The sequence below is a fragment of the Engraulis encrasicolus genome, chromosome 10 (assembly GCF_034702125.1).
Source record: "Engraulis encrasicolus isolate BLACKSEA-1 chromosome 10, IST_EnEncr_1.0, whole genome shotgun sequence".
Taxonomy (NCBI): domain Eukaryota; kingdom Metazoa; phylum Chordata; class Actinopteri; order Clupeiformes; family Engraulidae; genus Engraulis; species Engraulis encrasicolus.
This window is the reverse complement of record NC_085866.1, coordinates 40,753,941-40,771,642: the sequence shown is the minus strand read 5'-3', so window position 1 is coordinate 40,771,642 and position 17,702 is coordinate 40,753,941. Positions and strand designations below refer to the sequence as shown.

Genomic DNA, 17,702 nt, shown 5'->3' with positions numbered 1-17,702 from the left:
TAGTGTGTTTTTACGTATGCAAAACAAGAATTCGTAGTGTCGTAGTGTAGTGTGCACTGCAAATCTACCAGCAAGACAAATTCACAGATACAGGGATTTTGCAGTACCGGTACAATACATACTAGATTTTAAAGCCTTGGGATGCATGTCTGAAGGAATGTCTTTCTGTTCTCCTCTTTGTAGTGTTAACATGTGAAAGTAGTGCAGTGTGCATTGCAGAGGTTTTTGTAGGGCAACCCTATAAGCTGGAGGTCAATTGACATTAGCTACACTAAACCATCATGTTTTTCCTTGACACAGAAAGCGGACTCTGGTTAAAAAGGAACACACATGTTTCTAGAGGATAACGACTATACACTGTACAGTGAATCACGGTTCAAAGAGACATATTTAACCTTGTAACGGAGGTGAGTGCTTCGGCGTGACTGGAAACTTGTGGGCCAATTTGATATGCATGTGCTTGTAAGACGAGCGTGATAACCTTTTACTGACTTGTCTACTGACCTGTTTTGTATGAAGACAACATCAACAAGCAACTGTACAGCGCTAATGAAGAAGTCGGACTAAACCCCCCCCACCCCACCCCTCTTCCATTGCCCCCTCAAAGGCTCTTCCCCGTTGGAAAGAAATATGACCACATACTGTATGCTCTATTAGTGTCTAGACCCGCTGGAACTACTAATAAACCATTTATTATAACCTTACCGTGTCTTACAGTTAAGTTTGGATAAGGTGATCAATTGGTAAACCAATTATATAATAAATTGGGAAAAATGTATCCCACCAAAATAAACCTGACGTTCAGCATTGCAGCCTTTTACTGTGTCTGAGAGTGGAATATCCAAACACTAGTTTAACATATTACATAAATAAAAGTATTTTGGTAAACCATAAATTAAGTACAGCAAAACCACAACATATGAGACTTTTCCATAGCAAAGAGCTAATGTGAGCTGGCTGGCTGGCTGGCTCTGCATTACGAGGCGCTGTGCTGATGATTCATTCTGGGTGGGCACGGTGAATCACTGACATCAAAACACACGTCACAGAGCCGACAGTGCCAAAGCCTGCCCAATCGGACTAGACTACCTCAATGATGACTTCCCAGCGCTCTCTCAGGAAGTGCACTTATTCACGATTAATGAGGTACACTCACAAATATAAAGTCTGTAGTGGACTCATCCGTAGATCTGCATCCAGATTGCAGTGTCTATGACTAGTTGAAATGGATCACAGCACAAACACCCATCACAAACCCATCACAAACACCCATCAGAATCTATATCAAGGTCTCACAATCACCAATAAAGAAGAGATTTTAAATAAAGCTTCATTGCATACTTGACTGGCTTGTCACAGAGTTTTATTTCTATGCCGTGATGACAGGCCAGATATCGTCCTACACCCTTCCCAGGATATGCTCTCAACGCTAGCTACATCATAGCTTAAACACACGCACACGCACACGCGCTCACTCACACGCACACACACACACACACACACACGCACACACGCACACAGGCAGCCAGGGGAGTAGAGTGGAGTGGCTTCAAAATGGACCAGCTCAGCATTCCTGACACACAGAGCAGCAGAGGTCCTGAAGCAAAACCAAATCCCCTCCTGCTCCCCCTCCTCCTCCTCCTCCCTCTTCACAAAGAGGGGAGCAGGCTTCAGAGGATCCTTTTCACACCCCTTTAACGTCAAACTGGATATTTTCACCCTTTCTTCGTTCCCATCCACTGCTTCCCATACTTATACCAGGCTTTGAGGCCTGCTGTGCTAATAACATTGCACACACTATGCAAGAATGTGCGGGTTTGAGTTTTGCAGCTAAAAACTAACTGACCTGAAAAAGTGGTCTAGCAACAAAGCTCTTGGGTCTTAAAGGGTCTTAAACTATTTGGGTATGATGAAGAGAGAGAGAGAGAGGAGAGAGACTTACTGGTGGTTTTCCCTTGCATCTGAATGATGCAGTTTGAGTCTTTACTGGTCTCCCTCGTGTTGAAGGGGCGGACTCTCACCGCCACTTTCACGGAGGCCCCAGACATGGTTGCGGCTGTGGGGGTTTCACGCCCGACTTATTCCACTTATTCTCTCTTCCTGGGACATAAAAAGAGACACAAAAAAATCATGTCAGATTTTACCACAAATTCACTTCAAAGTTTGAATAGGCTTCATGGTAAACACACACACACACACACACACACACACACACACACACACACACACACACACACACACACACACACACACACACACACACACACACACACACACACACACACAAATCTTGTCGGATTGTTTTCATTCATTGCCATTTCAATAGCTATGGCTATATCATGGCCAATACAGATGAAAAAACATTCATAATACATTTTCAAAACAAAGTTTTACAATATCCTCTGCCATCCCTGTATCCACTTGTGCATTCCAGCTTGATCATATTATAGTGGATCTATCTAGGCGGAATGTAACTTCATGTCACTAAATTAATGTTGGCACAGGCGCCTATAATTGCACACAGGTGTCAGGGAATTGTCATATCAGAACATCCGGGAAGGGATGATGGCACACACACACACACACACACACACACACACACACACACACACACACACACACACACACACACACACACACACACACACACACACACACACACACACACAGAGAATAAATGAAAATAGCCCTCCCTCACTGAACCTAGCCTGATTATCATGACTTCACCAGTGATGCAGTATTATTTTCTTGGGCACACATAAGGTCTCTATTACTGATAGGCAGAGTAGGCCTATGCATTCTTTTCTAGTAGGCCTGCATGTGTACTGCTGGCTCGCCACCCAGTTGTTGTAAACATGGCTGCCGCCAACCTGCGTCAGGCTGGGATGGGCCGCATCTGGACTGGTAAATAAACCACTGCGAGGAGCAAGCCCAGTTGCCCAGACCAAGTTGTGGCTATGTCTGATATTACTGGTGAGCGAACACAGATGGACTATTGTTCTTATTCCACAAAAAAATATCCTGTATGCATAACTCACTGTGGTGATATACTCACAATGAAAAACAAAGTGGGAAATCCCTTTAACACAGAGAGAAGGCCCAAATCACAATAAATATGGCGCACAATTTACGCAAAACTCTCGTGATAACCGTCCTAAAAAGGGATGTTGTGATCCAGTGCCCTTGTAGCAGCAACCTAGCCATTCCCTCTCTGAAGCATACGCCCATGAAATTCAATCCGACTTCTTTGGGCAGGGAAACTGCTAGCTGCTACCCAGTAGCAGACACAATAACTCCCAGATAGGCCTATGTCTTCGCAATAAGTAATGTATTAGATGAATATCTAATTACAAACGTGTCAAAGGTGTTACTGCCATAATTACAGGCCTATGTTTAACCGTTGCAATATCACATTGCCTCCGTAACCTACAGATGTTGGGAGGAAACCGGTGGGATACAGTGTCGCGCGCTGTGGCACAAAATAGAAGCTACAACGTTGCAACTTCATCCGCCGGTAATTTTCTAACAAATGCCGATACCCAAAAGACAGCTTGGCCACTGCAGCACCATCACCATCACATAAAGATGGAAATGTAATAAGGTAGGGGCTGTGATGTCGTCTTCGCATTAAGTATGCTTTTCCATCATATTTAACAACATTCGAAATGTCTTCATCACCAGCCACAATAACACATCTTTGCAAATCAGACGAGCATTCGAATCTAAAACATTTTCGGATACATTTTAATCCTACCTCGGATGGAACGACAAAAGAAAAACAATTTTAGCTAACATCGCTTATCCCACAGAGACGAATATGGTTCCATGCATTTGGCCCAAAACACCGCCCTGCCATCTTGCATAGCCCACAATACCGCAATGTAAATATAGTTAGCAGACCTCAATAGCCTAATAGTCCATTGTCAAAAGAAGTACTTCTGTCTAAATTCTTTATATGCAAAGCGCTAGGCCCAGAGATTACTCACCTTCGAAGATCCACGCGAAAGGACTAGAACACCATAGGAAACCAGCAGGATTTGCAGGCTAATGACGTTTAGATCAATAATCAGAATACGGTGACAGAAAAATATTTTACAGTTCCGTATATGTCACATAAACCCATTATAGCAATGCTTCATTCTCCACCACAAGGGCTTCCACTGCATTCGGTGCTATCTGTCCGATGTTATTTTCCTAGCGAGATGACTAACGTTGCTGCTGGATAGGTTCGCTAGCTCGCTTCGGAGATGGTTGAATGCCTTGATTTACTGAAAAGATTACGTCAACTCTCGCTTCTCCCCCGTGACTGTCAGCCAGGGAAACCAATTGTATTGGACTTCTCTTTGAGTGGTGTAGTCTTTGCCCAATGACTACCTTCAAAGTACATGAAGGGCTGGTACTGTTGTCGTGACGCAATACTGCAGGATTTCTTACGGCCCTCGCATCAACCTTCTGCTGGGTTGCCTGCACTGTGAAAATACGCCACCTGGCTGGACGTTGGATGAAGTGTATCTGTATCATATTGGACAATTTACCCATGTGGTGAGTTTAAAACCTTTCTTAGTTTATTAACTTTTAAAATACATTTGGAGATAATTTTAAAAAGGGCATAAGCTATTACACATGCTACCTATACCTCAGCCAGGTGCAAGGCATGCCCATCTTTCTGTAGAGCCTTATTTTCTGTCACGTGCATTATTGAGATATTGAAGACTTGTCAAGACTGGCAAAACCAAAAGCAGAAATTCTGAACGTGAGACTGTTTATTTATTCACAGAGATATAGATCCCCACACCACTCAATGTTTTAAAAAGCAAGCATGACACTCGAGTGGCAAGTCTGTGTGCATCACCATTTATTACAGTTCAAAATCCTGAATCCACAAAAAAAAGTTGTAGCAAAGGAAGCAAAGTCCTGTACATTTTAACTTTTGTAATCTCTTTTTCTTTTAAATAAAATTGGGGGAGGGGAGGGTTGGGCTGGGGTGGAGTGGGGGTGGAAAAAGGACTCGGCCATAGCTCACAACAGATTTCAACAACCAAGCAATTTTGATGGACAGCTGGATCTGATGAACCATTTCAGCGTGGGCACAGAAATCACTGACAAGTCCTTTAGAGAGAGACATCTGGCGCAAAAAAGCACCCATCACTGAAAGTTGGCCATGCTGTGTGAAAGGAAAGCCGTCGCGCTCCGATGATGAGGTCCTGGGACTTGGTGCTCCAGCACCACTGGCATTGGATAACTGTATACCGGAGATGTCAGCCCCGTCAGTCAACAGTCATCAAGCATGCCGACATTGAAGTTAACCGGGAGAAACATTCAGTACCACACACATTGTCTGTTGCTCACTCCCGCAAGATCCAAACTGACCATTCATTTCAAAATGCCACCAAATCAAATTCAACCCTACTTTTGGTGCAACAGTCAGCTCCCCTTAGGCAGTTGATAAAAAATGAAAAGAAAAAAACATTTTACATACACCATGTCCAACTTTCCAAATATCATCATCAGCAGAGAAGAATGCATGGCCAGTTACATTAGGAACCAAAAACCGCCTGACAGTGGAAACATTAAAATTGCATTTTCCAGACATCTTTTTTTTTCTCCCCCATTCTTTGTTTTTACCTCTGGTTGAATGTGGAAAGCAATGCAGAGGCAAACAGGCATCAGAGATCTATTGACCCTATTCAAAAAGTTCAGTGTTTTTATTTCTTTACCTTATTAAAATCCATCAAAATGTATGAAGGGAGTCTTTTTTTATACTTTCAATAGACCAATTGTAAATGTGTCGTCAGAACGCCAAGCTTATCCAATTTAGAACCAATTTATCTTTCCCAAAAACCTCTGCAACCCTGCTTATTTTTGTCTTTTTTTCTTCAATTAAATATATGTATATATGTTGCTATATATATACAACGGCATCAGTAAACCCTTTTGTTTTAAAAGTCTACATTTTTAATTATGCTTCATTTTTAGACCCAAGAGCCTAAAAGACAATGGCTCAACAAGGGACAAAAAAAAATTAAAAAATAAAGGGGAAGGAAATTAAATCAGGATATTTTGTCTTTTTTACTGTTCTTTTTTTCTCTATCTCTCTTTCTCTCTCTCCTTCCTTCCATCTGTGTGTCTGTGTCATTCATAGCTTGGTGTTGAATTCTGGCATGGAGAGAGCTCTCCCTTACTGATGGACACATGTGGTTGACGACTAAGACATTCTGCCTCCTCCCTGCTTCTCTCTCATCCAGGCCTGGATGCGCTCTTTCAGCTCTGGCACTATAGAGACAAAAAACAAAACAAAAGGAACATGTTGAAAACACATATGGCCTTTGTTATTGTACAGTGATTATGGACTATGTAAGTTAGTACGTCTACAATAGAACGTCTACAATAGCACGTCGACACAATAGAAACACCTCCTAACAAAGTTATGGTTCAGTAGAAGCGTAAACCATCAAGTTTCACTCATTATAAGAATATTTTTAATGTGTGTGTGTGTTGCTTACCAGACTCCAGCATGCTCTCGGTGAGGTGCTGTCGGTTGAAGGGGTCAGTGGGGGAGTTGAGGAGGTGACGCAGGATGATGGAACGGTCCATGATGCAGCCCGATGGTAGAATCACTGGGTCAGTCATCAGCGTGTCCATCAGAGGGTCTAACACACACACATTAAAAAAAAAACATTAATTTGGATCAACACTTTGACAGAATTACAGATCCAAACCACTAGATGGAAAATCTACCCATTATGACAGAGGTTGAGCAATATCTTATCAGTCTCTTTGCACTTGTGGTCCTTTCTATCAATCATCATGGGGGCGAACTGCACCTCCACAAAAAGCGAAAGTGCAGGACCCACACCAACACTGAAACTGAGAAGAATGGCTCCTAGATTTTATGCTTTCAGCATTTCAATGGGCCGAAGCACAAAACCTAATCAAAAAACAAAAATGAGGCAAAATACAAAATTTATTTACAATCTAAACTCAATTTTGACAGAAATTTGTAGGAACCTTGCCATTTGCCTTTGCAGGGCCGTGTAACATACAAATATATGCATGTAGGTGAATGTGTATGTATTTATAAGACATGGCAAACATAGCCCAGGACAGGAGTGCTTTCCAGTGTGTCTACCATGGCAGCGCGGGTGTCTGGCCTTATTTTCAGGTGTGAGGGTATAAATAGATGCTGTGCTGGCTGTGTGAAGGCGAGGATCCGGACTCTCTGTTCTAACACCTTCCATTCAGGTCGAACTGAACACAAAATGATTCCCACCCTGTTCCAGTCAGTGAGAGGACACTATATACTCACACTACCGGTATTTAGTTTAGTGCACCATCTTCTGGACACTGTCCTTTAGTTTAAGTGAGATCGGTTTTAAAAAATACCCCTTGACGTGTATCCAGCGTTCCCTTCATAGTTTTCGTTAGTCAAAGTGGAGAAACGTGATAATGATCATTGGACAGGCTATGTTGTGCAGTTACATGTGATATTAAAAAACCCTCTAAGAACACATTTTTGGTGAAGCAATTTTAGAAATTACATGCACAACACAAGATAGCTTTGTTGTCAAGGTGGCCATCTTAACAGTGAAAGTGCTGGGGGAAACCCTGGTATTGCGTATGTACATGATGTATCCTCCTTTTCCAGTCTAGTATGACCTAATTCTTCACCTTATCCAAGCTCCCACAGCAAGGGAGTATACAATGGAGTTCACAAGTAATACTCAGGATCACCAGTACTGTTTCAGTCTGGAATTTGTGCATTTTGTTTTCCAGTCAAACCAAAGCAGTAGTGAGGATTAAGGTCAAACCAGTGATAATCCAAAACCAGGGGACAGGGGAATTTGTAGTGTAGATGTTCCTGTGGTATGGCAACGATTCTACGTAAACCCTACTGTCTAAAGTGTGACTCCTTTTTTTTAAAAGTATTTTCTGGGGCTTTTTGGCCTTTTTTTTATTACAGGACAGCATGAGAGATGACAGGAAACGATTGGGAGACAGAGATGGGGCAGGGCCGGGAAATGACCCCGGTCGGATTCAAACCGGGGTCCCCGTGGGCATGCAAGCCCAAATGTGGGGGGCTTAGCGCCATGCGCCACAGCGCCCCCACCTAAAGTGTGATTCCATCACTGCACGTTGAAGTGTGTGTTACGTATGTTAGTAATAGAGAACTGGTGAGAGGATGAAAGCGCAAGAGATAGTCTTAGAGGTGAGTGAGTGTTAGAGGGCTTGAGAGATGACTTGAGTCTTTTCCAACCTTTGAACTCATCGGGGGCATCACTGTAGTCCATCTCCGACTGGGAGTTCTTGGCCACAATCTCCTCCACCTTCTCAGAGAGCAGCTTGAACTTCTCAATGGCGATGGTGGACTTGATGCCAGCCTTGCGCATCTTGGAGATCACCTCTTCAAACAGCTCCCTGCTATACGATCTCTGGAAAAGGAGAAGAAAACATAGATGATTGATTAAGAATCTGGAGAGATGGGTACTGTGGCGCAGCATGGCACCAATACACTGTACCATAAATGGACACTGCATGTGCATGGGGATTGGGGACCCAAGCTCAAATTCAACCTTCAACTCTCTTCCAGTAAATTCTTCACCATCTATCCTAAAATACAGGCAAAACGGCCATTAAAACAGAAAATCTGGATGGATATGGGTGGCAGGGCAGACAAGGACAAGGACATGAACAGGAACAGTGTGTGTGTGTGTGTGTGTGTGTGTGTGTGTGTGTGTGTGTGTGTGTGTGTGTGTGTGTGTGTGTGCGCGTGTGCGCGTGCGTGTGTGTGTGCGCGTGCGTGTGTGTGTGTGTGAGAGAGTGAGAGACAGGGAGAGCCACTGTGTGTGAGCGTGAGAGAGACAGACAGTTAACTCGAAACATCTCTGAATTAACACCAAACCAGGGCTTTGAACCGGTTCAAGGAACGAAAACGAAAACCGGGAACTTTTTGTATTTTACAGGGAACAGAAACGAAACCGGAAACGGAACGGAAACACTTATTTAAAAATAATGGTTACCGGTTAATACCGGTTAATACCGTTCCTCAAACTAAAAAAAAAAAAGTAATTATTTTCCTGTGCACGTTACCATGACGGCTGAGGTTCACGTCCTGTGTGACATCAGACATTCTCTGACTGAATGGAGAGAGAGCTGTGGATTCACAAAGTCTCCACTCCACATCTTAAATAAGAGAAACCACTGTCATACAAAAGCGCAGAGTTTCCATTGCATAATTGTAAGACATTGCAGAGAAGCGCGTATAAAGCGCATCGAGAATGTTCGACATTATTGGGCATCCATGGCCGCTTCAAATATGCACAAACTCACAATGTCCATCATAGCGCTCCCCGTGATCCAAGTCTGCATGGAGCGCGCATTTTCTTCATTGAGATTTATTGTCCGCTTCTCCGCTTAGGTCGTCCCTGAATTACAAAATTCTGGAGGATATACTTTTCATCCGCTTGAATAAACAGTTTGGAATGTAGGCTGACTCATTTGCACTTCCGTCTTTCTTGGTTAATTAACGTCAGTTAGGCCTATGGGGAGTAATCAGCTGACAGGAACGAAATTAACCGTTCCGGGAACAATATTTTTTTGTTCTAACCGGTTCGGGAACGTCAATTTATTGGTGGAACTCCTAACCGGAAACGTTATAATTACGTTTCTGTTCGGAACGGAACATTTGGAAAAAAATAACGGTTCAAAGCCCTGCACCAAACACTGAAAAAAAATATGATGAGAAGAGGTGAGCAGATTTCCCCCAGAGGAAAAAAAATACTCAGACTGATTTCCTTAGGCACCGCTAGGGGCCTAATATTATGCAGCATTTCTGCTCTCCCTTCCCCCCTCCTCCCCTCACTGGAACACTGGCAACTCAATACTTCAGGACCTGCTGACGAGGAGGCTTTTTGGGCTGATGCATCCCCAGATTTTATTCACCATTGGGGAGGAAGGGAAAGGCAAGTCTTCAAGATGAGGTTGAGGTACCAGTATGTTTCCTAAGTGGATGGAAAAGGCAGGATTCTGCCAGTATGGCAATGGATAACTCTCTCCTGGATAACTCTTTTCCAGGGTTGATTGTCAAAAATGGCACCCAAACCTTTTCTAACTACTTCTAACCAATGCATTTAAGGAGATGTGATATGATGTGGACCCATGTTTTTTCTCTCTCAGACAAACACCAACTGAAAGCTTGAGATCAGGGCACAGTGGCTGAATTCCACCAGACCTGCATTTCTGAAAGGGTTGTGCATAGAAAGGGCAGTCAGGGTGTAGGCTTCTGACGTCATTGACAACAGTAGTTTAATGAAATATCTCACAAAAGTGCAATTCAACAGTGATTTTATCATTTGCAATGGGGATGTTGAATGGGGGAAAGTCACCCAAAAATTGTTGTGGCTTTGCTGACAGCCGGGGGAACTTCATTGTTTTCTACACTGAGGTGAAGCGTCAGCAAAACGTGAGGCTACAAGCACAGGAGTTAGGATAATGGAGTGTAACCCATGTTTGGACTGGAGCTTACGGCAAGACTAGCCAAGGTAAGGATACATGCAGTCTGTCTGCATGACTTTCCAAGAACGGAGACACTGCTCCAATATACTTCCACATTTATGAGGGGGGGCCTCCAAGCCAAGCCCTGAGACAGAGTCGTGTCTAGGTCGAGTGCCCCACCTGGTCGTCAGCGATGGCCTTGGCAAAGCGAGCGCAGTCCAGCTGCAGGTAGATATCAGTCAGCTGGTCCAGGAGCTTCTTGGGCTCGAAGCCGTACTTCTCCGGGTTCTCCACCTTCAGGTCGCGACACTTGGGCCCGCAGAGCTGCTGCAGGTTAAAGTTCAGCATGGCAGCCAGACGAGGACCCAGCTCCTGTTGAGAGACGAGGAGGATAGAGGGGGAACGGGGACAGGGACAGGGACGGGGGAATACCACACCACAGAAATCCCGTCAGTCAAGTCACCCACCCAAGCGTACAGTACATACTGCTGAAGTCTGCTTTCTTTTACGGCCACATTCTTTCCATGGCCTGAGCCAAGGACTGAGGTGTTTGCTGGAGTTCACTTTCAATAGCGCCTCCCCCCCCCACTCCTCCCTCTCGCCTTTCACAACCTCCCCTCTTTCTCCTCCCCCCCTGTCACTCTCTCTTTTTCCTGTTCCCTTCTCTTGCTAAATAAAACCAGTGTTCTGACACCCCCCCCCCTGCTCACTGCAGTCAGCTCCACTTTCTCTGGGGGACTATAAATACCTGAGGAGATTGGCGTCCACAAAAGTCCATCTGTACCAACTGTAAAACATGAACCTTCCCCATCTGCTTCTGTGACCCCCCAGCTGTAGTGGGCTTACATTGAAAAACGCACATTGTTTGATGTAATGCATTAGCATTCCACAGAAAGCATTGTTTGATGTGAAGCATTCCATATACAGCATTGCTGCCTTGATGTCAAGTATAAACATTTCATAGCAAGCATTGGTTGATGTAAAAGCAGTTACATTTCTCAACAGTAGTGCTTGATGTATAGAAGCAAACATTTCATGACAGACATGGTTTGAAGTTAAGCACTAGCAATTTAATGAGAGAAACAGTTTGATGTAATGCAATGCAATCTTCTGAATTGTGACGGAATATTGGCCCTGCTATATTCAATGGACCACATAGTCTGCAGTTACGCATTAGGCTATTACTGTGAAATGAAATACATTTTAAAACAAATACAAATTATGATAGTTAGGTAAAACATCTACACTTTCAAAACACATAACAGTTATCGAAACAAGTTCTTAAACTCTTCCTTAGGCTAATTCAAATAGAATTGTTCGATCTGTAGGGAAATTATATCATCCATTTCTTACCAATATTAGGAAGGATCCTTGTGCTGACACACAAAATGACATTATTATTATTATTAGCATTAGCTGTTTTTATTCATCATTTGGTGGCATGGATTGCATTCACAGTACTCTGGATTGACGAAATGCCCATCTGTAGTATTATACTGTGCAGACCAGGGCTTAACACTAACACACGCCAGGTAGCCAAATGCGGGTGAAAGTCGGCGTTGGCTAGTAGATACCGAAGGTTCACTAGCCATTCTGGCGGGTCCGTTACTATTCTGAATGATGAGGCACCGCATTTTGTAGTTTTTTTTCTTCGGACCGTCTTTGCTACAAAAGCAATACAATGCGATTTCGCGAGCCTACAATACCCATGAAGCACCTGTGTCACGTGTCACCTGTGTCTCACGCAAGCCAGGAATCTGATAGGCCTAGAGCTAGTCTTGTGAAGAGGAGCGAGCTACCGGGACATCAGCGTGCGCTTCGAAATGTCACTGGAAACCTTCACGTGAAAATAAAGTAGCGAAGTTCATCTCAACTGACCTGTTTTGCGATCTGTCATTACTACAATACTTAGTAGTAGTGGTCATTAAAATGACCAAAGCGAGAGGAAAACATGTCAGTCTGTCTTACTCTTGTGAAAGTCTCATTAGCGCAGTGATAAGACAAGGACACATGCGGCATTAATAATGTTTGGTTTAAATTATTTTCTGATTTGCCTGTGTCTTCATACCTTAATATTCCTCCATGTTTCTTGTGCTGTTGTTCCCGACTGTCAAACCGTTCTTAAAAAAAAACGCGCAGTAGTAGCCTTCCAGACTGCACAAAAGCATCCCATTGCATGTCCCTTCGCAGGTGCCCGTCTCGCCCGTTTGTATATTACAACTCACTATTAAACGGAATGAAAGGAAGTCATAGCCCCTTCTGTAGTTACCGCATCTGTGTGTGCTTTCTAGTGGATACTTTTATAAGCAAATATCCCAGAAGAGTTATTCCACATCCATGTCCGAGGACCGGCCAACTTGGCAATGACTTTAGGCTATCTACTTTGCGCATGAATTTGGACGGCGACCTCCACAGATAGGCCTATATGATATGAAGAAGTCCCTCCAGATTAAAGACGAAAATATTTTGCTCTCGTGGAGCTTGTGCCCTTCGACAACACTGTGCTTGGTGTTTCTGCATGGTAGCAATACTATAGGCTATGCCATTCCTCAGATCAGTAAATCTTTGCATAGCATGCATGCATGGACCAGTTAATAGGCCTAACAATTCTAATTGCCCTATAGCATATTATATTATATTATATTATATTATATTATATTATATTATATTATATTATATTATATTATATTAGGCCTATATTATATTATATTGGCCTACATTACATTATTAGGGCCTACAGCCTATTATATAATTAATTAAAGCTGCTATGATGGCTAAGAAAATTATGGCTAGTGAAAAGGCCCAATGGCTAGTGAGTCAGGAAAACCACTAGCCAAAATGGCTGGTAAGCGAAAAAGTTAGTGTCAAGCACTGGTGCAGACGTGAAGTTAAAGTGTGCAATTAAACTAAGAAACATATTTTTTGGATGAAAAGCAATTGACTTAGGAGCATAGTGGTCTGTGCGTGTGTGTATGTTGTAGAGGATGGGGACAGATACTCACGGGCCTGAGGAAGGGCTTCTGGACCTGCTTGGTGAGAATGTGGAACATGTCTACGGTCTCGGTGGCCAGGGCCAGGTAGGAGCGTGACACCCGCTCGTCCTGCGTCAGCTGCGACTGCCGGGTCTGCTGCTGGTCCTGTGGGGGAAGACCAGAGATGAGACCAGATGAAGAGGGCAGTGAAAACACCAAATACAATGCAAATATCCAACTGTAAATATCCAAACACTTATCCCTATCGCCTATCCCTATGACTCATAGCTTAAAAATGAACTGTATGACTCTTACTACAAAAATCACACACAATTTAAAACAAAAGAACAAATTAAAAGAATAAATCAAAACAACAATCGTGTACATATTTTAAGTCTTTCTTAGCCAATGACTAGAAATGAAGCGTGTCTCCTAGCAAGTGTAGCCATAGGTGTAATCCATGCGTACCCTGGGCAGCTGATCCCACTGCTCCTTGTTCTTCATCTCCTCCTGGATCTCATGGATGCGCTTCAGGGACTCCAGGCTCTCGTCCAGCAGGAAGGTGGTGTCGTTAATCAGCATGTTGATGTAGCGCACAAACTGCTTCCCAGAACTAGACACACAGAGTTGAGTTATAATTTAGCACCACTACTTGAATACATAGTACTAGTAATGTGTGAATAGTGAATATGCTTTCTCCTTATGCAATTCATTATTCCGAAAAAGTCCATCTTGGGATACATCCCTACTCCATTCTGGCGACATATTTTCAGGTTGATCAGTATTCGTTAAATTTTATCAATGCTACCAATAATGCCATCATTAAAACCAGTGTTCGCTGCTGATTACACTCTCATTTGTAATTTCCTTTGGATAAGACCGCCTGCTAAATGAAATGTAACATGGACATGATGAATGAACACTGCACAGCGTGTTGATTCCACAGAGGTGATCTACTGTACTCACTTGAACTCTTCTAGGAAGGTTCCGTGGTGTGCAATGTTCTGCCACAGGCTCTTGAAGATGGTGCTGATGTGGTATCGGATGGTGAACTTGTCGTAGAACTCGCTGGTGGCACCCGTGTGCTCCACATCTGCAGAGAGAGAACATGCCTTTTTAATGCAATCCCCCCCAAAAAACTGAAGTGCATTGTTCCAACGTTTAAAAAAGAACTTATTCCAACTTGAAGAGCTGGTACACTGTCTCTGGAAATAGTAGTATTAAAAAAAAAAAAACTTTTATTCCGAGGAGCCATTGTAGCATGCCACTGACATTCGAAATTTCCAAATTATGTCAGCTTTACATATACAGTATAGTGCCTGGTTTGATCTAAAAGGACACATCCTCAGTATGATCAAATCCTCTCACCTGTGTAGAACTTCATGAGGGCGGGCACCAGCTGGTTGATGGCGAGCGGGTGGTTCTCCATCATCTCGAAGAAGCGCTGCGTGCGTGGCTGCACGGCCGGGTTGGTGACGAACAGTACCTCCACCAGCTTGGCGATCAGGTAGGGGTTGCGAATGTAGTTTTGGCTGCAGATGAAGACGATCAGGAAGGTCACGATGTCCTGGCAGCATGGCTCGTACAACACCTGGGGAGAGTACCTGTGCAGACACAAGGTGGTGGAACACAACAAGGTCAATTAACAAAGTCAACACCTGGGGAGAGTAACCTGTGGACACAAGGTGGTGGAACGCAACACAGTCAGTTAACAAGGTCAGTGTCTATACTCCATGTGGAAAAGGGCTGCTTATGGAAGCATGACAGATGCTGAGATGTTGGGTAGCTATACAGAGCCAGTTATGGCAGCATTCAAGATTTGACCCTTTTTTGTCAAATTGTAAAAAACAAACAAAAAACACCAGACATGATAAAAGCCATTTACTTACTGCACAATGAAGAGCAGGAACTCTGCCACGTCCTCAATGTAAAACTCGGGCAGAGCTGCAAAGCTCTTAGGAATCTCTGGGTTAAGAGGCAGCGTCATGCTGAAGAGGAAAAGAACAGAGAAGGAAACAGGATTTAATGAGCATCACAACACATCACAACTCATAACACATAACCGTCTTCTCAATAGCAAACAGCCATGAAAGGGTTACCCTCATATTGTATGTCTACCTCCGCTAAGGCTGTTCTGTTTTCGGTTGCATTGGTTTGTTTGTCTGTCTGTTTATCTGTATGTCTGTTTGTCAGCAGGATAACTCAAAAAGTTGTGCATGAATTTTGATTACATTTTGTGGAGTTGTTGGAAATTACAAAAGGAACAAGTGATTTCCTTTTGCTGGTGATGCGGATCAAGGAATTTTTTAAAAGATTCTTCACCATTGCGGGATAGGGCGAATTTTGACATTCCAGTTTCTAACTCCAACAAAAATGAGGGTGTAACAGTCAAATGTTCTATCAAACAGCTTCCTTGGCAGAGGTCTGCACTCTGATTGGCATTAGCGAAGCGGAGGTGGTACATACTTGGGGTAGGCTGGGTCCACCATGCGCAGGATGAGCTGGATCACCATGCTGTAGAACTGCAGGCACCGCCGCAACAGATTCTCATCCAGCAGCCCAGCATCCGCACACGCCTTGGCCCGCACCAGTTTCTATAGAACAGATACAGGAGAACAGCGATTGAGAATTGAGAAAACATATGAGGGTTATGTATATAACCACTGTTCTATGAGTTCCGGATGGAGGAACGAAATAGAGCCAGTTGTTTTGGAAGAGAAAGTTATTGTCTCACTGGTGCATTTGGCCTCCAGCGGCTCATTCAGGGCAGCAATGCTTTGAAGACACCAACTAATCCTTGACCCTAAGCACCTAACCCAACCCTAACCTTGACCCGAAGCCCTACCTAATTCTTAACCATACTCCAAGCCCTGACCCTAAACATTAACCCCTTACCCTTGTTGGGGCGGTTTGGCAGGCAGGCAGGCTGCCTTAAAGGCCAAAACCCCAACTATTTAGTGTTGTAATAGCTGAGTGGCAAGGTAAAGGGGTGCACTTGGGAATTATTGTATATCTTAAGACTTTTCTTTACTTCAACTACCTCACAATAACAACAACACATGTCAGAATGTTTGAATTTGACTTGAGGGAAAGTGAATGAAATTTGTTTATTGACTAGGGTGAGACTTTGTGTTTTAAAAGCAAATTGGTGTGAATTTTAAATTAGCAAAAGCACAGGAAAGGGGGAGACTTCAGTAGTGATATAAGCAGACCTTCAGCTGGGTTTTGCATCTCTTCAGCATCTCCCTGTGGCGACTGGCCAGGGGCAGGTCCTTCCATTGGCTCTCGCTGTTCTTCAGCTCCTCCACCGTCCTGTGACACACACACACACACGCACACACGCACACACGCACACACAATCACACACACACACACAATCACACACACACACACAATCACACAGTCACACACACACACAAACACACACATGAGATGTGTGCACATTACATTATACCATTACATACTCCAGCTAGTGCAGATGCCAACATGACCAAAGAACTATTCGGAAGATGACGCATTAGTTGACTTGACTGCATTTCAAGTTTCAGACACCAGGGGGCCCCAGTGTCACTGAAAAACATTGGCTGCTAAGATGACAAGGCAAAGGAGGGAGGGGGGAGAGAAGAAAAAAGGAAAAAGGGAAAAAAGGAGAAACACATCCAGAAATCTGAGCGCTCTCCTCATCTCCTCCCGGGGCCAGTGTTTCAGAGCGGAGAACTTGAATGGCTGCCTGCCACTAAGGCTGCTGCAACAGCCTAAGCTCTTGTAGTTTGATTTTTTTAGCCGACGTCTGGAAACAATACTACATTAAGAAAGCCCTAAGGAGGACATTTTTTTACACAGCCTCTTCAACCTCCACTCCAGTGTGTGTGTGTGTGTGTGTGTGTGTGTGCGTGTGCGTGTGCGTGTGTGTGTGCGTGTGCGTGTGCGTGTGTGTGTGTGCGTGTGCGCTTGCGCGTGCGCGTGTGTTTTCAGTCTGAATGCCACAGCACACGTACACTCAATGAAAAAACTACTCTCTGCAAGAGAGTACAACAGGCAATCGCATTACGGAGCCTAATAGGTAAAAGCTTTGTGCGGCCCATTTTACACAGCCAACGAACGAACCCTCGAGGTTGGAGGACCTTAACGAGAGCGATGCTTGTGCATTCACTCAGAGAAGGAACATAACCCTCCCATAGTTAAGGCTATTTGTAGTCGTTAGTGCCAAATCGCAGGGGCACAGTGAAGGCAGAGTGA

The 17,702-nt window shown here is 43.8% G+C and overlaps 2 protein-coding genes across 10 annotated transcripts in view; both read right to left on the bottom strand.

Moving 5' to 3' along the window:
- kif1b (kinesin family member 1B) overlaps positions 1 to 4,247 on the bottom strand; it is a 105,686-nt gene extending 101,439 nt beyond the window's left edge. For all 7 annotated transcript variants that reach the window (XM_063208886.1, XM_063208887.1, XM_063208891.1 and 4 more), the window contains exons 1-2: positions 3,987 to 4,247; positions 1,943 to 2,100 (exon numbers count right to left, since the gene is read on the bottom strand). In XM_063208886.1, the coding sequence (XP_063064956.1) occupies positions 1,943 to 2,048 (106 nt within the window). In that variant the 5' untranslated portion in view covers positions 2,049 to 2,100; positions 3,987 to 4,247. The remainder of the gene's footprint in view (positions 1 to 1,942; positions 2,101 to 3,986) is intronic.
- Positions 4,248 to 4,838: 591 nt separating this feature from the next.
- ube4b (ubiquitination factor E4B, UFD2 homolog (S. cerevisiae)) overlaps positions 4,839 to 17,702 on the bottom strand; it is a 40,567-nt gene continuing 27,703 nt past the window's right edge. For all 3 annotated transcript variants that reach the window (XM_063208881.1, XM_063208885.1, XM_063208882.1), the window contains 11 exons: positions 16,676 to 16,775; positions 15,930 to 16,057; positions 15,353 to 15,451; positions 14,832 to 15,067; positions 14,430 to 14,556; positions 13,932 to 14,076; positions 13,494 to 13,628; positions 10,672 to 10,863; positions 8,255 to 8,429; positions 6,504 to 6,650; positions 4,839 to 6,273 (listed from right to left, as the gene is read on the bottom strand). In XM_063208881.1, coding sequence (XP_063064951.1) covers positions 6,206 to 6,273; positions 6,504 to 6,650; positions 8,255 to 8,429; positions 10,672 to 10,863; positions 13,494 to 13,628; positions 13,932 to 14,076; positions 14,430 to 14,556; positions 14,832 to 15,067; positions 15,353 to 15,451; positions 15,930 to 16,057; positions 16,676 to 16,775 — 1,552 coding nt within the window. In that variant the 3' untranslated portion in view covers positions 4,839 to 6,205. The remainder of the gene's footprint in view (positions 6,274 to 6,503; positions 6,651 to 8,254; positions 8,430 to 10,671; positions 10,864 to 13,493; positions 13,629 to 13,931; positions 14,077 to 14,429; positions 14,557 to 14,831; positions 15,068 to 15,352; positions 15,452 to 15,929; positions 16,058 to 16,675; positions 16,776 to 17,702) is intronic.